This window comes from Hirundo rustica, chromosome 12, assembly GCF_015227805.2.
Source record: "Hirundo rustica isolate bHirRus1 chromosome 12, bHirRus1.pri.v3, whole genome shotgun sequence".
Lineage (NCBI taxonomy): Eukaryota > Metazoa > Chordata > Aves > Passeriformes > Hirundinidae > Hirundo > Hirundo rustica.
Window position 1 is genome coordinate 20,099,883 of NC_053461.1, and position 25,975 is coordinate 20,125,857.

At 53.9% G+C, this 25,975-nt stretch overlaps 1 protein-coding gene across 5 annotated transcripts in view; it reads left to right on the top strand.

Moving 5' to 3' along the window:
* Positions 1 to 25,975, top strand: part of GRM7 (glutamate metabotropic receptor 7) — a 183,271-nt gene that overhangs the window by 150,677 nt on the left and 6,619 nt on the right. For 4 of the 5 annotated variants that reach the window (XM_040076397.2, XM_058422244.1, XM_040076400.2 and 1 more), the window contains exons 9-10: positions 11,972 to 12,218; positions 17,168 to 17,260. In XM_040076397.2, coding sequence (XP_039932331.1) covers positions 11,972 to 12,218; positions 17,168 to 17,238 — 318 coding nt within the window. In that variant the 3' untranslated portion in view covers positions 17,239 to 17,260. The remainder of the gene's footprint in view (positions 1 to 11,971; positions 12,219 to 17,167; positions 17,261 to 25,975) is intronic. The other variant, XM_040076398.2, reaches the window with a different exon arrangement.

The following is a 25,975-nucleotide window of genomic DNA, read 5'->3' on the forward strand; positions in this document are numbered from 1 at the left end:
CCGGATTGCTGTCGGTTTGAGCACCCCCGGTGACGCTGCCGGGAGGGAGCTCGGGGTAATCCCGAGTGAGTCGCGGTGTTATCCCGGGTGTGACTGAGGAGTGGGAGGCGATCCCAGAGCTCCCTTGAGCTGGGGATGAGGAACGGGAGCGGGGGGGAGTGTGCAGGACAGGGCATGGCCTCGTCAGACCGCGCTGGGGGAGGTTTGGATATCGCTGGGAGCTGTCAGCGGCTGGCTGGGGGTGGAGACTGGCTTTATTCTCACCATAAAAAGGCGCTGTTAGTTAATTGAGGGAGAAGCTCTTCCCTGACGCTCTGCGTTAGCGTCGGTGCCCACGGGTTCCTCCCAAAGATACGGGGGACCGCGGAGCAGCTGGAATTTGGCAGGTCCTAAAATGATGGACTTCTTGTAATTGGGCCTCATTTAAATGAGCGTCTGAACGATCTTGCGCTGTGGGATTGCCCATTCCCGGTTTTAGCACAGCAGCGCCCGCCCGAGGATGGCGGAAAGCCGGGGTCGCGATGATGATGGTGATGATGATGATGCTCTGGGCAGTTGCCATGACAACGCTGCGTTCTAATTGAGCTGCACTCGGAGCACCAGGACCTGCCTGGCTGCAGTCGCCGAGCTCACGGGACGCAGGAATAACGGGAAAAGCCAGGAGCCCGCGGCGTCCGTGTCCGCCTGCCCTCGGGGACGATCCCGAACCCTCCCGTGCCGCTGCCCGCGGTTCTCCCGTGGGTCGGGCGGTGCTGGGCGGGGACGGGGGCTGGCACAGACCCGCCTGTGCCACATGAGCCTTGGAGAGGACGTTTCCACCCCGGGAGAGGCTGCTGAGCGCTGGCAGAGCTCACGGGAGAGCTGCTGGGGTTCTTGCAGGGACGTCTGAGCAGCCACGTGTGGCTCCAGCCTGTGTGGGGCTAGAGCTGCTGCCCTCACCCCATGTCTGACCTTTGTTTTGTTTTGTTTTTTGGGTTTTTTGTTTGTTTGTTTGGTTTGGTTTTTGTTTTGTTTTGATGTTTAAATTGCTCTTCTTTAACACAAGGAATTATTTTCCTTGTGCCAGAGTTTAAACGCCTGACAATGGCTGGAGTGTCTCAGAAAAAGAGCAGTTTGATTTCAGGGAGAGCCTTCCAAGTGGGCCAGGCTGGCTGGACATAAATCAAACATTCATGTGGCTGCAGCAGGGGAGGCAGAATTGGAGTGAAAGGACAGAAAAAGGTGTTGAAGCGTGCTCTGTGAGATGAACCTTCTGTGGGGATCTCTGCTCTCCTTCAGGGGCACGGCCTGGGCTGAAATATCCGGGTTTTCATCCTGGCAGGACCGCAGATGGATGGGTGAGGACAGCCTGCCTGGGATGGACACTTGGTTACGGCTCAGTCTGAACCCCAGTCAGAGCAGGAGAAGCCCTGTCCCGGGGCTGCCTGGCACTGCTGGCCTGGGTCAGTCCCTTCTGTAAGGCCAGCTCAAGGCTTGGCTTGTTCCTTTGGCTTTGTTTTCTCGGTAGAAATTACTGTGTGTGACTGGGGAGCTCTTAACAATGCTCAGATTAATTCTGGATTATGGGTTTAATTTTGCAAGACCTGAATCCCTTAGGTGAGAGGGCTGCTTGCTGTCCTAACATGTGGCTGTCTGATTTACTGGGCAGCCAGACACAACTGCAGCCCCCAGGCTGGTGAAAGAGCCCGAGCGGAGAGAGAACCATCAGGGTGTTTGTGCCTCTCCTGCACAGGCCCTGGATAATTTTGGCAGTGTTTTTCAATGCTGTCAAGGCAAAGCTGCAGCTGGCAGGGCTGAACTGGCAGAATTCCCATTGCCATGGCAACCTGGGCACATCCAGGAGCTGCTCTGGCTCTGAGGAGTGAGCTGGACCTGGGCACATCCAGGAGCTGCTCTGGCTGTGAGGAGTGAGCTGGACATGGGCACATCCAGGAGCTGCTCTGGCTGTGAGGGGTGAGCTGGACCTGGGCACATCCAGGAGCTGCTCTGGCAGAGGGATGAACTGGACCTGGCACATCCAGGAGCTGCTCTGGCTGTGAGGAGTGAGCTGGACCTGGGCACATCCAGGAGCTGCTCTGGCTGTGAGGGATGAGCTGGACCTGGGCACATCCAGGAGCTGCTCTGGCTCTGAGGAGTGAGCTGGACCCGGCACATCCAGGAGCTGCTCTGGCTGTGAGGGGTGAGCTGGACCTGGGCACATCCAGGAGCTGCTCTGGCTGTGAGGAGTGAGCTGGACCCGGCACATCCAGGAGCTGCTCTGGCTGTGAGGGGTGAGCTGGACCTGGCACATCCAGGAGCTGCTCTGGCTGTGAGGGGTGAGCTGGACCTGGCACATCCAGGAGCTGCTCTGGCTGTGAGGGGTGAGCTGGACCTGGGCACATCCAGGAGCTGCTCTGGCTGTGAGGAGTGAGCTGGACCCGGCACATCCAGGAGCTGCTCTGGCTGTGAGGAGTGAGCTGGACCTGGCACATCCAGGAGCTGCTCTGGCTGTGAGGGGTGAGCTGGACCTGGCACATCCAGGAGCTGCTCTGGCTCTGTGGGATGAGCTGGACCCGGCACATCCAGGAGCTGCTCTGGCTGTGAGGAGTGAGCTGGACCTGGCACATCCAGGAGCTGCTCTGGCTCTGTGGGATGAGCTGGACCCCGGGCAGGAGCCCCCTGTGCCAGCCCCACCCTGCACCCCCTGCCCACACCGATGGGGTCCCTGGGGTGCAGAGCCAAGCTGAGAGCCAGAGGGGCTCGCAGGAGCTCCTGATGATGGGGTTCCATCCTGCTGTTCCTCAGAGGCTGAGTCCTTGTGCTCTGAGATTCTTCCCTTCCTGCCCTGCCTCTCTGGTGCTGCTTCCTCAAGGCTGCACGTGTGCACAGGGGCCATCGTGTGCCCTTGGGGGCATTGTGTGCCCCTGGGGACATTGTGTGTCTTTAGGGACATCATGTGTCTTTGGGGGACATCGTGTGCCTTTAGGGACATTGTGTGCCCCTGGGCACATTTTGTGTCTTTGGGGACATTGTGCCCCTGGGGACATCGTGTGTCCCTGAGGACATTGTGTGCCCCAGGAGCCATCCCAGTGCCAGTGCCAGCACTGAGCAGTGCCCACCATCCTGCAGAGACACAGCCCTGGGGGTCTGGTTTTATTTTCCTCAAAATCTCGAGCTGAGGGCTGCAGGGGTTGTTTTTTTTTTTTTTCTCCTTTTACATTGAATTATTCAATAGTTGAAGTGAGTAAAATTAAAGATTTCTAGACTGGTGACGTTTGGAATATAAGAAGGATAGCAAAATCTGTTTCATTTGAACTCTAATCTCTGGTCATGTATAAAATGAATAAAATGCAATAAGTGTGGAGAAATATGATTTACAACAGCAGCCAGAGTCTGGCTCTGAATACCCGAAAATGCCAAGATTGTGTGTCAGTCAATTTAGCAGTGCAGTGGCAAGAGGGAGCAATGAAATGAAGGCTTTCTCTTTTTTCCTTTCTTTTTTTTGTTTTTTTTTGTTTTTTGGAAGGAGTGACAGATGAAGAATTATTTCTAGCTCAAAAAAGCCAAGTGCTCAGCCCGTGAGAGAGGGAAAAGCCATTATTTTAATAATAGAGGTTGAGGATGTACTTTACTCCTGCTGCACTTTGTGTTTGTCTCTTTTAGTGACGTGTAACTTATTTTAGAGCTATGATCACAAACAGGAATGCCAAGCAAGAGATGTCAGACAGTTCTGAGGGTCAATAATGGGATTTTTGGAGCTCTTCCCTCTGAGATCCAGCCAAGCCCTGCCGTGCCTGAAATCCCTGGCCACCCTCAGAGCCTTGGTGAGCCAGCAGCAGCGATGGGGAGGGCTCTGCTGCGGGCACACCCGCCCTGGGGACAGCTGTGGGGAACTCCATCCACTGCGCCCATCGCCCGTGGGTGTGTAACCAGCAGGGACAACAGCCACGAGAGGGGCGTGCAGCGGGCACTGGCCCTGTGTTGTCACCGGTGCAGCTGGCCCTGGCCCTGTGTTGTGTTGTCACCGGTGCAGCTGTCCCTGTCCCTGTCCCTGTGTTGTCCCTGTCCCTGTGCTGTCACTGGGGCAGTTGTCCCTGTCCCTGTGCTGTCTCCAGAGCAGCTGTCCCTGTCCCTGTGTTGTCCCTGTCCCTGTGCTGTCACCAGTGCAGCTGTCCCTGTCCCTGTCCCTGTGTTGTCACCAGTGCAGCTGTCCCTGTCCCTGTGTTGTCCCTGTCCCTGTGCTGTCACCAGAGCAGCTGTCCCTGTCCCTGTCCCCGTGCCGTCTCCTCCTCTCCCTGGGCTCACAGCCCGTCCATCCCTGCGCCCAGGGTGGGACAGGATCTCACCCTGCCCGGGACAGCAGATTGCAGAGCTCGGTGCCAGGGGCACGGAACCGCAGGGAGGGGCCCAAAGGGAGGCAGAGCTTCTCCTGGGCACTGGTGGGATGCACAGAGCTCCCTGTCCCTGCAGGGTGACAGGGACACATCCTTGGCTCTGCCCAAGGGCAGTGAAATCAGCTCAGGGAGGCTCCAGGCACCTCCCGCCCTGGGCTGGCCCGAGCCGGGGCTGGCACCGTCCTTCCTTGGCTCAGCAGCTCCTGGGCTCCTTGGTTGTCTGTCGCTGCTCCAGAGAGCCAAGGGGCTCTTCCTGCAGCAGAGAGGAACCTGCTGAGCACTGTCAGGGTGCACCCTGTGACCCTGGGGATGGCCTCTGATGCTGCTCCAGTTCCTCTCCCAGCCATCAGATGCTGTTTGAGAGCAGCGCTTGCTTTTCCACTGCTGCTCTCTCCAATTATCTGGCTAATTTAATTTCCTTCCAGATAAGCTGTTAGAGCTTCTCTCGCAGGCTGGAGGGACAAAATCCCTCCTCTTCTGCATCAGAACCCTCAGAGCAAGTGCTTCAGCGTTCTCTGGTTTGAATTATCACACAAGTTATAGCTACAACCCATAAACGTTTATTTTTGGTGCGTGCAGATTTCTTGCATAAGGAAGTTCCTAATATAGGGGAGCAAGCTGTGTAAAACATGTAGCTGGAATAACTGAGGTATTTAAAATACAGACATTCAGTTCAGCTCCCCTCCATGTTTCCCTGTGAACCACAAGCTGAGGGGCTTGATGTGCTGGGTGCTCCTGGGACGTGGAAATGAAGGGTGGCTCTGAGGAGGTGACAGCAGCAGGAGCAGTTTCCCCCTGCAGGCACGGGGAACTGGCAATTTGTCCTTTTAGCCCTGTTCACTGGTGCTGGCTGCCTTTGCCTCTGGCCTCTGCAGGTGTGACTCTGGGATTGTGAGCGAGTTCTGCTTCTGATGGCTGAGCCTCCTGCTGCGAGGAACACGCAGGGACAGATCCCTCACAGCATCCCTGCGTCCTGTGCAGTGCTGCACGGGGGCTGGGACAGGATTTCGCCCGCAGCAAGTTGGTATTTTAGATGCTTCTATCTGAGGAATTCTCATTTTGTTGGCATGAATTGGATCTTGGGCAGGGATTGTTCCCTGGCAGGGCGGGCAGGGTGCCCAGAGCAGCTGTGGCTGCCCCTGGATCCCTGGGCAGTGCCCAGGGCCAGGCTGGAGCACCCTGGGACAGTGGGAGGTGTCCCTGCCATGGCAGGGGTGGCACTGGCTGGGATTTGAGGTCTCTCCCAACCCATCTGGGATTCTGGGATGTGCAGCCCGTTCCCCGAGCCTGGCCAGGAGCAGGGGGGCTCTTAGGGCACCCAGGCACTGCCAGGCTGCACAGCCAGCAGCCACTGAAGGGACATTTTCTGACCCTAAGATCCCACCCCACCCTCCAGCGGCAGCTTTGGGATCATTGCCAGGCCCAGACCTGATTCCATCACCCCAGGGCAGCTCTCTGTGCCTGCCTCGCCGTCTCTGCTCTGAGAACTGTGCTGTAACGTTCAGTTCCTCTCTGAGTTCAGCTCTGCTGTGGGAGCCGTGATCAGCACAACTCCTGGGCGTCGTTTACAGGTCACATTTGTTTACAGACCTTGACACTGGTCCATCTTCCTGGGCTCTCCTCTCCTGCTGTCCCCCTGGGGGGTTGCTGGCGTGCAGAAGGTGGCCGTGTCCCTGGGAGCAGCGCAGGCTAAGGGGCACAGCAGGGCAGAGATCCTGGAGCAGCTTCCAGTGATGTAAATCATCATGCCATCGGGGATCCTTTGGCTCGGGAAGGACCCTCAGGATGCCCTGGTGCTGAGCCAGGGGCTGCAGGGCTCCTGCCCGTGTGCTGCTCCCCCTGCCCCGTGCAGCCCTGGAGCCTGTCCCTGGAGCCTGTCCCTGTCCCTGGAGCCTGTCCCTGCCCCTGTCCCTATCCCTGTCCCTGTCCCTGGAGCCTGTCCCTGTCTCTGCCCCTGTCCTTATTCCTGTCCCTGTCCCTGGAGCCTGTCCCTGCCCCTGTCCCTGCCCCTGTCCCTGCCCCTGTCCCTGCCCCTGTCCTTATCCCTGTCCCTGCTCCTGTCCCTGTCCCTGCCCCTATCCCTGTCCCTGCCCCTATCCCTGTCCCTGCCCCTGTCCCTATCCCTGTCCCTGGAGCCTGCCCCTGTCCCTGTCCCTATCCTCTGTCCGTGCCCCTGTCCTTGCCCCTGTCCTTGCCCCTGTCCCTGCCCCTGTCCCTGCCCCTGCCCCTATCCCTGTCCCTGTCCCTATCCCTGTCCCTGCCCCTGTCCTTGCCCCTGTCCCTGCTCCTGTCCCTATCCCTGTCCCTGTCCCTGTGTCCCTATCCCTGTCCCTATCCCTGTGTCCCTATCCCTGTCCCTATCCCTGTCCCTGCCCCTGTCCGTGTCCCTATCCCTGTCCCTGCCCCTGTCCTTGCCCCTGTCCCTGCTCCTGTCCCTATCCCTGTCCCTGTCCCTGTGTCCCTGTCCCTGTCCCTATCCCTGTGTCCCTATCCCTGTCCCTATCCCTGTCCCTGCCCCTGTCCCTGTCCCTATCCCTGTCCCTGCCCCTGTCCTTGCCCCTGTCCCTGCTCCTGTCCCTATCCCTGTCCCTGTCCCTGTGTCCCTGTCCCTGTCCCTATCCCTGTGTCCCTATCCCTGTCCCTATCCCTGTCCCTGCCCCTGTCCGTGTCCCTATCCCTGTCCCTGTCCCTATCCCTGCCCGTGTCCCTGTCCCTATCCCTATCCCTGGCCCTGCCCCTGTCCCTGTGTCCCTATCCCTGTCCCTGCCCCTGTCCCGTGTCCCTGTCCCTATCCCTGCCCCTGCCCCTATCCCTGTCCCTATCCCTGTCCCTGTCCCTGTGTCCCTATCCCTGTGTCCCTATCCCTGCCCCTGTCCCTGCCCCTATCCCTGCCCCTGTCCCTGTCCTTGCCCCTGTCCCTATCCCTGTCCCTGTCCCTGTGTTCCTATCCCTGTCCCTGTCCCTGTCCCTGCCCCTGTCCCTGTCCCTGCCCCTGCCCCTGTCCCTGTCCCTGTGTCCCTATCCCTGTCCCTGTGCCCCTGTCCCTGTCCTTGCCCCTGCCCCTGTCCCTATCCCTGTCCCTGCCCCTGTCCCTGTCCCCCTATCCCTATCCCTGTGTCCCTATCCCTGTCCCTGTCCCTATCCCTGCCCCTGTCCCTGTGTCCCTATCCCTATCCCTGTGTCCCTATCCCTGTCCCTGTCCCGGGCTGTCACTCCCTGCACCCCCAGGAACCGGTTTGTGTGGGGGGACAGGAGCGCTGCTGCCAGGTCCCGGTGGCTCTGGGGCTCTCCGTGAGCTCCTGAGGGAGGGGTTCAGGTCCTCACCCAGCCCTCGGACACGGGAATGTCCCAGGGCACATTTGCATTCAGGTCCTTTCGCTTCCCGTGTTCCTGCAAACGCGTAGCGCGGCGGAAGCTAATTTTAATTTTTATTAAAAAGTGTTTCTCGTTCTTATGTTTGCACAACATAATGTAGAGAGTGAGATAGAATCTTCAGATGACCCGGAAAAGCCTTCTGGGAGATTTATAAACCATCTACTTCATCTGTAAGAACATTTGTTTTAATTCCCATATAAAAGTGAGATAAATTGGCTTGTAATAGCACGAGCCCAAAAATATCTCAAGTTACCACTTTATTTCCATATTGCAACATAACACAATTCAGTGTATAATTAGAGAGCTGAATTAGAAAAGAGGAGCAGTTGCTCCTGATTGGACTGAAGACAAAGCTTTAGCCTGCAGAAAGGATTTCTGGCTCCTAAAGGGACTTTTGGAAGCTCTGCAGCTCTGAGTTGCCGTTCTATAAACTGTAAGTTCAGTTCTTCTGGGCCAGCAGCTGGAAATCTCTCCTGGGCTGGCAGAGACAGAGGCCTGAGCCTGCAGTGCTTCCCGGAGGAGCCACAGTCCATGCAGAGCCAGCCACTGATGTATTTTGCTCTATAGAAATTGCCCGTCATTAGATGTGTGTATTCCAGACCAGTCCAATTTTCTCTCAAGGTTTTGAAGGCAATTTTTATGATTTGCATGAATAAAGCAAGAATCTGGAAAACATGGAAATCTAAAATTCAAATGGGAATCGCTTATGTAAAGGAAGTGATAAAATCTAGGTGCTTTTGCATGTGAATGATGTCCTCAGGGTTGGGTTTTCTCCAGAGCTTGCTTCAAAGTGGCTGCATTTGCAGCAGAGTGTGAAGTTAAAATTTGTCAAAAGTCAGAGTCTGCTTGCGAGAGATTTGAGCGAGGGCGACCCTTCAGAGTGACTTTGCCCTTCTGTCACAGCAGATGTGGCTTCAAACCCTCCAGGGGAGTGGCCGGGGAGAACAACCCCAGATGGGTTTTAGAAAGCCTGGATTTCCTCTGGCAGCGCTTCCAGTGGTGGGATGGGGTGGGAGGGACCTCAGATGCCACCCGGTGCCACCCCTGCCATGGCAGGGACACCTCCCACTGTCCCGGGCTGTCCCCAGTGTCCAGCCTGGCACTGCCAGGGATCCAGGGGCAGCCACAGCTGCTCTGGGCGCCCTGTGCCAGGGCTGCCCACGCTCCAGGGAAGGATTTAATGCCAGTCTCCATCCAGCCCTGCCCTCTGGCAGGTTGAAGCCGTTCCCGGTGTCCCATCCCTCCATCCCTTGTCAGGGCTCTCTCTCCGGTTTCCCGCAGCTCCTTCGGGCGCTGTCACCCCGGAGCCTTCTCCCCTCCAGGCTGAATAAGTCCCAGTTCTCATTCTTGTCAAGTTCGAGCATCTCTCACTAAATCTGCATCTTAATTTCTTAATTTAATCTCAGGTTTGGAAGCTGGCAGGTTCAGCAGCCGCTGTAAAAGGCACGCATGAGTTATTAGCGTCCCATTGTCAGTTAAATCTGATCCTCTGTACTTTAAGTCACCCATTTGCATTCATCTAAAATGCTTCTCGAGAATTTATCAGAAGAAGTGAAATAAGAAATGAAATAGTTCCACGTAAACTGCATTTTTATGTCTGGCTGGTAAAACCACAAAGCAGAGATAAAGCACATAAAACTGAGGCTCTGCATAATAAGCATATCTATTAGTTTCCCTTATCTTTAGCTGCTCCCATTTGTCATGAGAAGCTTTGTGTGTCACTCATCCCTCCTTGTTCTACAAACGCTCTTTTCTCCCTCGCCTTTTATCTCCCATCGGCGCCCGCAGGTGGGAACTCTGCCGAGGTGCTGCCAAAGACCCCTTCGATTAAATAATCGTTTCACCTCCAGCCCCGTTCCGGCAGCAAAAATGGGAACGAATTCCCGAGCCGCCGCTGCTCCGCTGGGCGCAGCCCGGGATGGAGGGGAAGGGTGGATGGAAAGGTCCCCAGGGTGAGGCAGCTCCCAGTCAGACCAGTTCCCCACTGGGGCAGCCCCTGGAGCTGCTGCCTGTGCCTGGGGAGGCTCTCGGGCACTGCTGCAGAATGCCCCTCATTAAATATATAAAAATTAAATATATAAAAATTAAATATAAAAAATAAATATATAAAAATAAATATATTTAAAATTATATCTATAATTACATATAATTAAATAAATTGAAATTTAATATATTAAAATTAAATATATATAAAAATTAAATACATTAAAATGAAATCTATAAAAATTTAAATGTGTGGGGGCTCTCGGTGCCGCCTGCACCAGGGGCAGGGCCAGGCCGAGCTCTGGGGACGTTTGCAGGATGAGTGAGGGCAAGGCTGGAGACATTTGTGCTGTTCTCAGAGATCTTCCATCAGCTCAGACTGATGAGCGCTGCCTGGGAGGAGAGCAGGAAATGGTGTTCTGAAGCAGCCACCCTCAGAGAGTGATGCTTTTCCCGTCTCTCTGGATTTCCTGTATGTTTAATTTCTGGAGAGGCTCTGCAGAGACGCTGCTGCCTCTTCAGCTCCCTCACACCTGTATTGTGCCGTCTCCGTGCTTTTAATTGTGCTGAATCCTCTGAAGTCGTGAGCATTGTTCTGGTTTATCTGTTACGTGTGTCCTCTGGAAAGACAGCTTTAAAAAAAGGGGGTAAAAAAGGCTTTTCTACCCCGGTGTGCTTGCAGAGTACGTTTTTTAATCCCTGTGGTTTCTTTGAACGCTCGTCTCAGTACCTGTTCTCTGACTTGAACGTATTTTTTCACAATAATGAGCACAGCTGAGTGTGACGAGCACAGAAATGGTTGTGTAGCCTCTGCAGAGTTGTTTCAGTGAATTGTAGAGAATTGAAGTACTGTAAAAACAAGAAAATCCCACCTGCCTCAATGTTTTCAAAAGTCAGAAATTTCTACTGATTATTATTATGGCTTATCTTCTACCAGATAAGCTGTAATAATAAGTGTTATTATAGTTTCTCTTCTATAACTTACAGCTCAGCTAAACCCTCATTTATATCAGAATTATCTCAATCCAAATCTGATCTGCACTCTGTAAATAAATGAGCCAAAGCCGTGCCATAACTTGCTGTGGGAGTTGTGCTACGGCCACTGCAAGGGAGGGGGTTTTGTGTGGGGCATCACGGTGGCTGCAGTGCAGAGGTCTCAGCTCACACATCTTCATTGCAAACTGGTGAAAAATCAGTGTAAAATGGGTGTTTGTGCGTGAACTGCTGCAGCCTGGCCAGGCCTGTGGTGTGTAACCCATATATACTAGTTAAAAATCAGTGTAAAATGGGTGTTTGTGTGCAAACTGCTGCTGCAAACTGATTGAAAATTACAGTGGGTATTTATGTCTGAAGTGCTGCAGCCTGGCCAGGCTCAGTGTGTAACACGTGCAGACTGGTTAAAAATCCCTTTCCAGTGGGTATTTAACTGCTGCAGCCCTGCCTGTGGTGCGTGACAGTTAGATATCAGTGGGTATTTTGTGTTTGCGTGCCCCAGCCCCTCCCTGGCGTGTGACACACACAGACACGTTAGATATCAATATTTTGTGTTTGAGTGCCCCAGCCCCTCTCTGGTGTGTGACACACACACAGACTCGTTAGATATCAGTGAGTATTTTGTGTTTGAGTGCCCCAGCCCCTCCCTGGTGTGTGACACACACACAGACTCGTTAGAAATCAGTGAATATTTTGTGTTTGAGTGCCCCAGCCCCTCCCTGGTGTGTGACACACACACAGACACGTTAGATATCAGTGAGTATTTGTGTTTGAGTGCCACAGCCCCTCCCTGGTGTGTGACACACACACAGACTCGTTAGAAATCAGTGAGTATTTTGTGTTTGAGTGCCCCAGCCCCTCCCTGGTGTGTGACACACACACAGACACGTTAGATATCAGTGAGTATTTGTGTTTGAGTGCCCCAGCCCCTCCCTGGTGTGTGACACACACACAGACTCGTTAGAAATCAGTGAGTATTTTGTGTTTGAGTGCCACAGCCCCTCCCTGGTGTGTGACACACACACAGACACGTTAGATATCAGTGAGTATTTGTGTTTGAGTGCCCCAGCCCCTCCCTGGTGTGTGACACACACACAGACACGTTGGATATCAGTGAGTATTTTGTGTTTGAGTGCCCCAGCCCCTCCCTGGTGTGTGACACACACAGACACGTTAGATATCAGTATTTTGTGTTTGAGTGCCCCAGCCCCTCCCTGGTGTGTGACCCGCTCTCTGTCGTCCCGCAGCTCTACATCCAGACCACCACGCTCACCATCTCCATGAACCTGAGCGCGTCGGTGGCGCTGGGGATGCTCTACATGCCCAAGGTTTACATCATCATCTTCCACCCCGAGCTCAACGTGCAGAAGCGCAAGCGCAGCTTCAAGGCGGTGGTGACGGCGGCCACCATGTCCTCGCGCCTGTCCCACAAGCCCAGCGACCGCCCCAACGGCGAGGCCAAGACCGAGCTCTGCGAGAACGTGGACCCCAACAGTGAGTACGGGGCTCTGCGGCACCCTGGGGGCTTCACCCTGCACCCCTGAGCTTCATCCTGTACCCTGAGCTTCATCCTGCACCCTGAGCCTTCATCCCACACCCTGAGCCTACACCCAGAGCTTCATCCTGCACCCCTGGGCTTCATCCTGCACCCTGAGCTTCATCCTGCACCCTGAGCCTACACCCAGAGCTTCACCCTGCACCCTGGGGGCTTCATCCTGCACCCTGGGGGCTTCATCTTGCACCCTGAGCTTTATCCTGCACTCTGAGATTTCACCCTGTCCCCAGCCCTTCATTCTGACCCCAGTCCTTCCCCCTGACCCCAGTCCTTCATCCTGACCCCGATCCTTCACCCTGACTCCAGTCCTTCATCCTGACCCCTGCCCTTCCCCCTGACCCCAGCCCTTCCCCCTGCTTGCTGTGCTCCATGGCAGCTCTGGTGTGCTCTGAGAATTCTCTCTTTCTGTCCCTGATTTTCGAGCCGTGCCGTTTGGCCGTGGTGCCTCAGGGAGGGCTCAGGAGCTGTGAGTGACTCGTGCTCCCTCTGCTCTCCCTCCGTGGGTGAGGGATGGCACATCCCTGGGCACGGAGCCCTGCAGCCCATGCCCAGCTGGCCCTGGCAGGGACAGGCTCCCGGGCAAGCACCAGATCCATCAGTAACTCAGCTTTCATCCTGATTCTTGCTAAGTTGCTTTGCAAAAATCCCACAGTCCCCGAAGATTCCCATTTAGGGATTTTATCTGGTCTTAATGCAAATCTTCCCACCGATTTAAAAGGAAAATAGATGGCAAAGACACTTCTAGTTTCCTTCATGTGCATAGCAGAGGGTAGCACAGCACGAAATTACAGACTGGGGCCATCAAATTTGATTTGCATTTGAATCTGGAAGGAGCTGAGGAAGGAGACAGCTGCACAACTCCAGCAGCACACTGCAAAGGTTTGGGCACGTCTGCAGTTTTTGTGCAAAACCCGATCTGAATGTGGAGAAGTGCCCGTGCTGCTGCAATCCCTGACACTTCCTGTCCTGTTGATGCTGCTGGAATTCTGCACCCTTAATGCTGATGGAATTCCTGCACCCTTAGTGCTCCTGGAATTCCTATACCCTTAGTGCTGCTGGAATTCCTATACCCTTAGTGCTGCTGGAATTCCTGCCTCCTTAGTGCTGCTGGAATTCCTGCCTCCTTAATGCTGATGGAATTCCTGCACCCTTAGTGCTCCTGGAATTCCTATACCCTTAGTGCTACTGGAATTCCTATACCCTTAGTGCTGCTGGAATTCCTGCACCCTTAGTGCTGCTGGAATTCCTGCACCCTTAACACTGCTGGAATTCTGCACCCTTAACACTGCTGGAATTCCTGCACCCTTAGTGCTGCTGGAATTCCTGCACCCTTAATGCTGCTGGAATTCCTGCACCCTTAGTGCTGCTGGAATTCCTGCACCCTTAGTGCTGCTGGAATTCCTGGCTGGAGCAGCAGCTCTGCTGTCAAGGCAGAGTGGGAGCAGCAGCACATCGGTGGCACAGCACCTTTCCTCCCCTGCTCCCCCCTGCAGGATTTCTCTCTGGTGTCTGATCCTGCAGCTGTACAAAACACATTCCAGCTGGGAAAAGGAAATTCATCCTTGGCAGCTGGGCTGGGCTTCTGACGTGGGACAGGGAGGAAATGGCTCTCACAAATTCAGGACTGCTTTAGGCTCTTCCAGTTGTGTTGGACAGAGCCCTGAGTGCAGGAGGAGAAAAATGGAATTCCTGCCCTGGGCTGTCACCCGGTGACACTCAGAATCCTCTGCCCAGGCAAATTTCAGGAAAGGAAGGAAGGAAAAGGGAATTTGAAATCCAGCTGGGCCAGGGTGGAGTGGTGCACCTCACTAACCACTGTTTGGATCAACTAAGCTGGAATTAGTTCTCCCCCCACAAAACCCAAAATCTAAGAATTTCATGGCAAAACTTGAACAAAGTGAAAATCACCCAAGCTGTGGTGCTGCAGTGTCCCCTGGGGTGGTGCAGCCTGGGGACATCCCAGCCCAGTCCCCTCCTGCTCTCATCCTCCTGTGCTACAGCTGAGTGCTGCTTTCACGCTTCTGAGAATGTTTTCACCTCCCACCAAGGAACAGGCAGATTTTTCTCTGGGAAGGAAATATTTTTATTAAAATTAAATAGTGCTCACCTAACCCCCTTGCTTCTGGCCAAACACCCAATTTTAGTCCAGGGCTGCAGACCAGAATATGTTTTTGAGAGGCACAAGGGGCAGAGGCCCCTGGCTTGCCCAGATGTGCCACTTCTGCCTTGAGCCTTCACTGAGTGGGATTTTAAAGCTCATAAATATGTTAGGAAATGTGCAATCTCCGAGTTTCTGGCTTATAAACTTTTACTTCTTTTTTTTTTTTATCATTTGTGAAATATGTTGGGGTTTTTTTTGTTTGTTTGGTTTTTTTTAATATTTTCATTATTTATATAGAATTCCATCTGTTCATAGTCTCAGCTGCACCGGCACTACTCATCCATTCCCCAGGTCTGTGTGTTCATAGCAATTACTAGAAAATCAAATGAAATAAACTTCTGCTGTACTTTAAGGTTTTGGGGTACGTTAGTCACAGTGTAACTGCTGCAGTTACTGCCCTGTAGCATTGATTAGGTTATTGATCAGCCCCCTGATCAGGCAGCCTTCATGAATGTGTGTAAAAGTAATTTACTGAACACCTGAATTCAGTTTGTTTTGTTGTTTTTTTTTTTAAGTTTGACTATTTCGTTAAGTAAAAGTTGTTTACAGTTCGATTGTTAGGTGAAAAAAAAATGAAAATTGTATTAGTGAGCTTAAAAAAAGTCATAAGCAAAACTCCTCAAACTTAATTTTCAGTGAAATTTTGCATATATTGTCAATACATAAAAATGCATTTGATGTTTTTATAGCAATTCCGCTTTAAAAATATTTTCTCCTGTGAATAGGGAAATCTCCAGAGTTTTACCAGTCAGAAAGCAGGAAACACGAATTACAAATTGCCCCGGAGGCCTCAAATCTTGGAGCAATTTTTTTAAAAAATCTCGACTATCTTCTCTCAGAAGAAAACCGAAGGATGTTTTTTGAGCATTTCTTTGTGCAATTGGCCAGGGTGGGCCCTGGTGGCCGCAGGGCTGTGCCAGGGGCAGGGTTTGGCTGTTGGAGCCCTGGAGCTCAGGGGGAGTTCCTGGAGAGGACCAGGATCAGCAGTGCCCAGGGGGAGTTCCTGGAGAGGACCAGGATCGGCAGTGCCCAGGGGGAGTTCAGGGGTGGCCTGGCTCAGCCCGGGCTGTGCAGTACAGTACAGTGGGGGTTTCCAGTTTGATTTTCTGCTCTGTCTCACGGGCTGCTGCTGCCGCTTGCTCAGCTGCTGCGTGCTGGAGTCGCGTTGCTGTTGGACAGCCGGCAGTGTTCCCCACCTCCCCACGCCCAGGGAGCACCAGCACGGGACCCAGGCACCTCCAAACACTGGAAATTCGGGGACTGAGCCCGGATTTATGGCCTGTCCTACTCACAGGCCACAGCCACACCACACACAAAGTGTTTCACAGGTGGTTTTACAGAGAAATAGCCTTGAGAAATCCCCAGGTTTTAGCGGACCTTCAAAAGAGCAGAGCAGCTGTGGCTGCCCCTGGAGCCCTGGCAGCGTCCCAGGCCGGGCTGGACACTGGGGAAGGGTGGGAGGTGTCCCTGCCATGGCAGGGGTGGCACTGGATGCATTTTAAGGTCTCTTCCAGCCCAGACCCTTGTGTGGTGATGGACTGAATTTGTGCATTTGTCCCAGAGTGGCGTCCCAGGAGCAGGGCACCTGTGGAACCACTGCCCACAGCTGCGGGGCAGTGTGCTGGAACCGAGGCTCCGAAAAAACTGCGCAGAGCGCTTGGGAGAGGGGTTTGGAGTGAGTCTGAAAGCAGCCACTGATGAACACGAGAGGAGGATCACTGGAAGCACAGTGACCTCCTCTCACAGCCGTCAGGGGAGCGGGAGCAGTGTTCCACGGGATCTCTGGGAAGGCAGGGCTCCTCAAGCTGAGCTCCCCGGGACACCCTGGGGGGGCTTCGTGCTGAATGGGCTGTCCCAAGGCCAGGCTCCAGTCTGTTCAGGAGAGCTCTCGTCCTGGTTCCGGGACACCCTGGGGGGGCTTCGTGCTGAGTGGGCTGTCCCAAGGCCAGGCTCCAGTCTGTTCAGGAGAGCTCTCGTCCTGGTTCCGGGACACCCTGGGGGGGCTTCGTGCTGAATGGGCTGTCCCAAGGCCAGGCTCCAGTCTGTTCAGGACAGCTCTCGTCCTGGTTCCTGTTTGCCGTGTGCCCGCTGTCACTCACTGCCGCACCCCTGGCACCAGCAGGACTCGGTGCACAGCGGCTCCCGTCCCTGGGGGCGGTTCGCTGTGCTCCTGGGTGACTTTGGCTGAATTTCACTCTGTTTGGGAAGGTGTTTCTCCTGGAGCCTGAGGCGGAGCAGGCGGTGAGCTGTCTGCTCCCGTTCCCGCTCAAGGGCAGCGTGTCAGACTGGGAGAGGAGCGCTCGAACCTCCAGCCCACACTGAACTTACACTGAGATTTACCTGTGATTACCCTTCCACGTCCTGAGGAGAACACTAAAATGGCTGTGGGTGATGCCAAGGAGCCTGTGAGTGACTCTGTGGCTGAGGAGGGATGGGAGGCGTGAAACTGCAGCCAGAATATCCCCGGGATGGTTCAGGGGAGGGCAAGGAGAAGTCTGCTCAGAGCTCTGCTCTCCTGTGAGCAGCTGCTCCCGTGTTTGGAGGTCCCTGAGCTCCCTGACCTGGCTCATTTGGTGTGGCCAGGGCCGATCTCCTGTGCTGGTGCCTCTCAGCTTTGCAGTGCCCCTCTCTGGGTCAGGCGAACGGCAGGGACTCGTGGCAGGGCCGGCTGTGAGCGTTCCGGTGCCCAGACCTGTCCTACATTCAATGTGTTTACTTTCCCTGTAGACTCCATACCAGCAGTAAGAAAGAGTGTTCAAAAGTCTGTTACTTGGTACACTCTTCCACCTACTGCATAGCTTTTGCCTGCTTTCCAAAAAGGTAAGGAAAACCGAGCTTTTCTTATTTTATTCTCAAATGATGATGATGATGACTTTTTATTGTATACATAATTATATGAGAAGCGCTCATTAGTGCGGCTGTGTTAAAATGAATAACTAACTTAAAAATTGTTCACAACCCCGTTGCCACAGCTGCCGTGGGAGGGTTTGCCTGGAAAGGGGAGACCCTGGCGTGGGTGTGTGCGGTGCCTGTGCTGGGATCCCCGAGCGCCAGCTCCCAGGGCTCTCCTGCTTCCCACGCTGCAGCTGGATCCCGGTGAAGCCTCTGAGGATGGAGATGATTGTTTGAAAATGAACAAACAAACCATCCAAAGTTAATTCTGGCCACCAGATCTGACAACTGAGGCAGTTTTCTGAGTCACCCCAGCACCTCTGCCTGCGGGGTTGTCCGGGGGCAAAGGGAGAACGTGTGTGATCAACCCTCCCTGCTCCAAAACTCCAAATGGCTCCAAAAAGTTTAAAGAGCTGCTCTTCCCTATGGGCAGGCCAGTGACCCCTGAATTGGTGGAAGCACGAGTGAACAATTTTTGAGGGCTGGCTTTCCCCGTGTTGTGCTGCCTCGTGGTGGTCTGGTGCTTCGTGAGCTCCTTTGGTATTTGTGGCATCAGCCGGGAATTCCTGCTGTCCTAGGGCAAGGAGAGGAGTGAGGGAGCCTTTGATGCTGGAGAGAAATGACTTCCAAGCATTAATAAGTATTTCTCACATAAGTAATTCTCCCCGTGCACTCAGGGGGCTTTACCCGGGTACAAAAGGTTGTACCCGATCTGGTTCCATGGAGGGCTGGAAAAATCACTGTATTCAGCCTTCAGAACGTTCAGCTGGGCCCTAATAGGCGAGAGCTTCTATCAGCAGAGGTCGGAATGCTGCTCGAATTGAGTCTCCGAGTCAAAGGAAAAGAAATTTCCGGTATCTCCGGCTGGTGTAAATTGCCCCAGCTCCAGCATCAATTCAGCCCTCGCTGAGTGCTCCACTGGTTTTTTATTGTGTTTGAATCAGGGCCGTTATGCTGGGGCAGGAGGGGCGGCTGAAGCTGCCCGTGAGCCCGGGTGTCCAGGGCAGGGCTGGGGGAAATGGAACAAGGGCCGGGAGGAGAAGGGAGCGCTCAAAGCGTTACTGCAAACGAGACAGGGGATGCAAAAGGGCAGCTCCGGGAGGATGGGATTGCTAAAGGAAGGACATGAGAAGGACAGAGATGGAAGGCACCTACGTCTAGGGAGAAACCGGGCTTTTAAATAAAACGAGACTCTTTTTTTTTAAATGGCACAAAAATAATTAGGAGCTCGGATTCTAAAATTATTTTTTTCCATGTAATAATGGAAATAATCTAAGGAATTGCTGTCTGCAAAGGCAAGTGACAAGTAACTCTGTCACCCCAGTCCTATAAAAAGCGATTGGCCGCTCAGATTCTTTAAGCAGATTTTAAAATTTGGTCCAGAAAGGCTTTGAAACTGCTACAGCCAGGGATGGTTTGGGCTTGTGCTGGCCCTGCCAGTGCTCCTCTGCCTCAGGTTGTTTTCCATCTCTGCCCCAGCGTCGCTGCTCCAGCTCCCGGAGCCCTGGTTGCTGTTTTGATTTGTTCTCGCATGAATACAAAGCAAAAAGCAGTGTGAAACAATGCAGTGTATTAAAACCAGAGCTGGGCTAGCAGGAAAGCATCGGCCTGGCTGTAAATTGACGCTTGTTTTGCTGCTAAGGTGTTTGTAGTAGGAAGGAACAGAGCTGAGCCCTGACGTGACTGTATCAATTTCTGCTTGTGATGCACAGGGAGATGTGTTTGTGAGGCTTTAAATTGTTTCCCAGGAGTGACAAATGGGGCTTCTCTGCTCTTGAGGCTGATGAAAACACAAGGCTTGAGAAGCTCCTCGTGGTAGCTGTGTGAGGGGGGAAATCGTCCGTCAGTGAGCAGGGCAAGGGAGCGCCTGAGGCTCCTGCAGAGCTGCAGGGTGGCACTGGCGCTGCAGGACAGGCACCTGGCACCTCCTCACCGGGGCTGGGGCTGCCAGGGCTGAGCACACCAGGAGCACGGAGCTGCCAGAGCCTTGGCCTCGGCATCCTCTGGGACTGGAGCTGGGTGTGCCCAGGCTGGCCCTGGGCACTGCTGGGGCAGGGAGAGCATCCACAGCACCTCCTGGGAGGAGGAGGGCAGGCAGTGGCACTGGGGACAGGCAGTGGCACTGGGGACAGGCAGTGGCACTGGGGACAGGCAGTGGCACTGGGGACAGGCAGTGGCACTGGGGACAGGCAGTGGCCATGGGGACAGGCAGTGGCACTGGGGACGGGCAGTGGCACTGGGGACAGGCAGTGGCACTGGGGACAGGCAGTGGCACAGGGGATAGGCAGTGGCCATGGGGACAGGCAGTGGCACAGGGGACAGGCAGTGGCCATGGGGACGGGCAGTGGCACTGGGGACAGGCAGTGGCACTGGGAACAGGCAGTGGCACAGGGGACAGGCAGTGGCACTGGGGACAGGCAGTGGCCATGGGGACGGGCAGTGGCCATGGGGACAGGCAGTGGCACTGGGGATAGGCAGTGGCACTGGGGACAGGCAGTGGCACTGGGGACAGGCAGTGGCCATGGGGACAGGCAGTGGCACTGGGGACGGGCAGTGGCACTGGGGACAGGCAGTGGCACTGGGGACAGGCAGTGGCCTTGGGGACAGGCAGTGGCACTGGGGACAGGCAGTGGCCCGGGGACAATCAGCTCTTTGAAGGCCCAGGCTCTGAGCTGTGAGATGCTGTGTAGCTCATCAGCCCCCAGTGTGTGCTGTGCAATAATTATTTGCTGGATTGAAGTGTCATTTTTGTTTTAAATCTGGCCAGTTCCAAACTGAGAAAATACTCCGTGTTTAACCTCACTGGAGGGATTTTCTGTTCGGTGGAGGCTGCTAAGAAATGAGAATTTGCACTCAAAATTGATAGCTGAAAGTCTTTGACAGCTCTTCACTGCATCTATTTTGATGCTGGAACGGCTGACTGGAAAACTGAACATCACAAATCCCTTCTAAGGGTGATGTGCTTATTGTAAAAGCTTTGCACGGAGGTGATTCCTGGCCCTGGGCACTGCCAGGGATCCAGGGGCAGCCACAGCTGCTCTGGGCACCCTGTGCCAGGGCCTGCCACCCTCCAGGGAGCAATTCCTGATTCCCAATCTCCCATCCATCCCTGCCCTCTGGCAGTGGGAGCCATTCCCTGTGTCCTGTCCCTCTGTCCCTTGTCCCCAGTCCCTCTCCAGCTCTCCTGGAGCCCCTTTAGGCCCTGGAGGGGCTCTGAGCCCTCCCTGGAGCTTCTCCTCTCCAGGTGAGCACCCCCAGCTCCCCCAGAGGGGCTCCAGCCCTCAGAGAGAACATTCCCTCCTGTCTGAACATTTGGGGATCATGTTACTTTATTTTTTGCATCTAAAAGTAATTACTTCGGATGGTACATTCATATAATTGCCTGCTCCCATAATAATTATCTGCAGACTGTCTCACACCTTTCACGACTTACACAATACAAGACTTGTAATGTGCAGGGAAGTGTCAGACTGTTTCCTTTTTTAAAAATCGAAATTCTGAGGGCACTTTCACTATCACCTTCGAGTTCGATGTGTGAATAAAAAAACACACTCATGGCTAGAAGTGCCTGGGTTATTAAAAGCAGCGTGGTAGATGGATGTCTGTGGGCACAAATAAGGATTAATTAGTGTGTAAGTATTCAGCGTTCATCCCATATTTTCTGTCCTCTTCTGTGATCTGTTTTTCCCGGGAAGTCTGGGTGAGGGGTGAGCACATACAGTTACACCTCATGGACCACTCCCTCTCACTGTTCTGCTGAACAAACTCTCAGTAGCTCTGAGTCCTCCCTTGGACTAATTCATCACTCCTTACATCCTCTCAGGGAGATTCTGTCAAATTTATAAATCGCGATATCGGGGAAAAGCCACGGCTTTTGTCTCTTGTCTCCGGTGTGTTCGTCATGCCTGCCTTTGTCCCGGGCAGGGCGGGTGTCAGGGCTCAGCTCCCTGCTGCGGCTCTGCAGCTCCCACTCCTCCTCCTCCTGCTGCCGTGCTCCAGGAAAGGAGCTGCAGGATCAGGAGATCACACCTCACCCCCTCACCTCCATTCCCCTGGAACCATTGCAGCCCAGGCTTTGGGGAGCAGCTCACGGCCAAGAGAGTTCCCAGCAGCAGCAGCAGTGGCTGGAAGGGTCATTTCAGTTCGTAAATCTATTGACAACTTGGCAAGTGAGTTCAAAAAGGAAATTCTAATAGTGAGGGGGTAAAAAGGCCAGGAGAACAAACCCCAGGCAGTAGTGCAGCAAAATTAATTTCTCAAACACACGAATCCAGGCAGGTTTTGGTGGGCATGATTGCAAGCGTGGAGAAAACTGCTCAGATTGTGTAAGAACAGCAAAAAATCTCTGTTCCTGCCTCGTTGTGTGTCTTTGGTGATGCTGTCCAAACCTTGATGTGTTCTGTCACCTGGTGGGAAGCAAACCACAGCAAATGCCAGCAGCCCTGGAAATGAGGGTGCTTTTGGAGCGGGGAGGGTGGGAGCACTGTGACCACCTCGGTCACTGGCAGGAATCACTGCAAATGAGGGAGATCTTGGTTATGTTGTCACAGAGTGCAAACAGAGAATGTGTTTGTGCTTGACTGGCTTTTGAGGGCCAGGAAGCAGCAGCAAATCCAAGCAGTGGCCCATCAGGAGCTGGGATTTGTGGGTGCTCCCCTCTCCCAGGCACTGCTGTCACCCCCAGCGCCTCTGGAAAACATTTGTTTCTCTTTACTGGCTGCAGGGAAGGAAATGTGGGATCTCCCAGTGAGGTGTGGGATCCATCAGAGGAGAGCTTCCTTTTGGCCTTGAGAAGAGGTGTTTCAGCTTTGGGCTGAGGTTGTTCAGCTTGGACTCTGACAGCAGGGAACAAAGGCAGGGGGGGATTTTCTAGCCACAGAGAAAACTAAGAAGTCCAGGAAGGGAGTTAGGTTAAATACACATAAATGCCCAGGAAACACACCTTGGGGACGGGTAAGAGGGAAGGAAGGCAGCCCAGCCCCGGGATGTGAGGCTGGGCTGAGTTTCCCCTGATAGCCCTGGCTCTCAGCTGGGAGCAGTCTGGCACTGCACCAGTGAGGTGCCCGCTCTTGCTGTTCGGGGGAAAAAGAAATAGAAAAGATAAAGTTGCCATAGTTACACCACTTGTCACGATGCTTATCATGTCCCTGGGATAAAGAGCCCTGCATTAAATCTGGGCTTTTATTAATATCAGCTGTTAAACATTTCCAGGGTATTTGAAATCAAGACTTTCTGCTAAGAAATTAAATGTTGATTGCAGCGAAATTGGGCTGTTGAACAGCACAGCTCAGAGTGTAATTTTGTCAGACGCTGTGTAACAGAGTTGTACACCAGGAATACATTTTCCAGTGAATTGAGTCTCTCTGCACCTCATGAACATTCTTGATTTCCCTGTTAAGATGTTTGTTACTCGTGTCTCCTTGCCAAGGAGTTGGAGCAGGCCAGCTGGCAGGAAGGGAGACGAGTTCCTGCGTGTGAGTAAGAAAATACTGCTGGTGTGATTACTGTACAGGCATGGAAGGGCTGGGGGAACTGGGAGTGCTGAAGGGAAGCCTCAGGGTGACCTAACTGTGGCCTCCTGGTGCCTGAAGGGGCTGGCAAGAAAGGGGGAGAGAGAATATTTCCAGGGGCTGGAGGGCCAGGACGAGGGGAATGACTTCCCACTGCAAGAGGGCAGGGTGAGCTGGGATGTGGGAAGGAATTCTTCCCTGAGAGGCTGGTGAAGCCCTCAGCACCCCCCAGGATGGCAGGAGAAGTAAAGGCTGGAGAGATGTGCTGGAACAGGCAGTGCTGGGAGGGCAGAGCAGCCACGGAGCCCTGGCAGTGCCCTGGCAGTGCCCTGGGGTTGGGGACAGGGCACTGGGGACACCCTGGAACCAGCTCAGCAGCACAGTCAGGAGGCAGAGGTGAATTGTTTTCCAACAGCTCTGACTCCAGGCCTCCTCGGGGATGTTTTAGCCATCACTTAGGTCATAATTTTAATTATGTTTCATGCAAACTGTTTTCACACTTGGCTCTAACAGCTCTCTGCAGAGCCTGGCTTTCCAGGTAAGATAACCAAAGTGCTGTTAATGACTTTGTTTTAAGCAGGTGAAAATAATTTGCTTCCATTTGTTATCTTTCCAGTCCACGGCATTCACCCAGCAGCAGTAGAAATGGAGTTGGAATTAGCAGGTTTTCTGTACCGCTGGCTCCAATTAACGAATATGAGTTGGGTTTGTTTCTTCCCTGCCATAATCTCATAAACATTTGGAAGCACATTTCCTAAGATCCTGTGCAGGGTCACAGCTCCAGCTCCACACGGTCTGGTGCAGGTGAGGCTCTGGGGGTGCACTGGGGTGAGGTTTGTGCAGTGACTCCTTTGTCCCCTGGTTCCATGCTCACCTCCTCCTCCTCTCGCAGCAGGATTTCTGTCCCCCGCTGCCAGTGCACGAGCACGGCTCTGCCCCCTGCAATCCCCTGCAGCCCCTCAGTGCTGGAGGCGTTCGTCTGCCTCCCTGCTGTGCGCCCCTGCTCCTGATGGATGGGGCAGACGCTCTCGAGCTTCACCTGACGCAGGAGTTCTTATCTGCAAAGGAGACAAGGGGGAGATGGGGAAAGATGCAGCTGAACAGGAGACAGGGAGAGGATGCAGCCTCGTGCTTGAGATGGATGTTCTTCAGCAGAGCCGTACTTCGTTGATTTTAGCTTTTATTTGGAAGGGAACAACTAATCCTTCTCTATCACAGTTCTATTTCCTGAGTCAAAACCTCAATCCCATCGTTCTCTTTCTGGCCATGAACAGCCTGGCTCTGTTCCGTGACTCAAAGTCGCATTTATTTTGGTGGTCCAGACGGGCATGTTCATCTCTGGATTGACGTGATGGAGCTGCTCCCTCAGCCCGGCCCCGGGGAGCTGGAGCAGCGTCCATCCCCACAGGCACTGCAGATCATCTCTGCGCTTATCAGGAGCGCTCACTGATAGCCAGAGCTGTGCTATCAGAGCAGCTGAGGCAGAGATAAATGGTGTGCCCTGTTTGTGTACACAGAGCTGTCACGGGCCCTGGGAAATGGTCACACCTGGAGTGCCACCTCTCGCCAGGGACAAACGGGAGCACTCCCACAGCCCAGCTTTGGGGACATCCCAGCGTGACCCCAGCTCTGGTTACAGCTCCTCGGAGTCAATACAGGTACACATCTATTTTTCAAGGGAGCAGAGTTCTCCCAGCACTGAGTTTTGCCCTTGCCACGGGGATTTCTCCTGCCAGAGGCCGTGGGAGTTTGGCACCATTCCTCAGGGATGTGTTTTGCCTGGGAATGGCAGCTGCCCCCAGTTTTTACTGCCCAGTGCTGGGAAACCACAGCAAACCCGAAGTGCTCCCAGTATCCCAGAGGGAAACTGTTACTGAGGCATCATAAGAAGTCATTAACTTTCTGTTCTACACTTTATTGTTAATTTTCAGGGCTGGCAGTGCTGACATCCCCAGGTGCTGCTTTGCCCTTGTCTCGAGCAGCTCAGTGGGATTTCAGTGGGCTGCAATCCCTCCCCAGGCTGGAGAGGTGGAGTTAACACCACTGCAAACAGGAAGTGCATGTTTTGTGCTGTGCTCCATAGGATTTTTTCTTCGTTCTCTTTGTAGAAGAGAACTTTGCTGAACTTTGCCATCCACGGAGCGGTGTCAGGGAAGGATGATGGTTACCCTGTGCCATTAGGAAAAGCTTTCCAGCACAGCAGCTCTGTCTGTGCCCCTGTGCCAGAGCTCTGTGCGTGAGCCCAAGTCCATTATTTGTCTGTACAGAGAGGAAAACGTGCCCAGCTTTCCAACAGTCCATTCCTGCTTCTTGCCTCTTTCCAAAGAGATGCCCTGTGCATGGGGACTGCTCAGAATAACCTTTACATCATTGCAAGGCTTTGGGGTGATGGGGATGAGGAGCTGCCCGTGCTCTCTGGGATTCTCTGGGGGAAAGCCTGCTTCCCTGGGATGGACAGGAATTGTTCCACTGGAGACATCACTGGGGGAAAGCCTGCTTCCCTGGGATGGACAGGAATTGTTCCACTGGAGACATCACTGGGGCAAAGCCTGCTTCCCTGGGATGGACAGGAATTGTTCCACTGGAGACATCACTGGGGGAAAGCCTGCTTCCCTGGGATGAACAGGAATTGTTCCACTGGAGACATCACTGGCGAAAAGCCTGCTTCCCTGGGATGAACAGGAATTGTTCCACTGGAGACATCACTGGGGGAAAGCCTGCTTCCCTGGGATGAACAGGAATTGTTCCACTGGAGACATCACTGGGGAAAAGCCTGCTTCCCTGGGATGGACAGGAATTGTTCCACTGGAGGCATCACTGGGGGAAAGCCTGCTTCCCTGGAATGAATGGGCATTATCCTGCTGGAAACATCACTGGGGGAAAGCCTGCTTCCCTGGGATGGACAGGAATTGTTCCACTGGAGGCATCACTGGGGGAAAGCCTGCTTCCCTGGAATGGACAGGCATTATCCTGCTGGAACCAAAGTCCGAGCTGCCTGGCTCTGTGCTGCAGTGCAGGCGTGTGTCTGATGGAGTTGCTGTCCCTGTGTTGTCTGCGCTGAGGGTTCCTTCACCCCTCTGGACAGAGAAGTTCTGCAGCAGGTTGGGCTCAGTCCAAGACATTTGCAGGACAC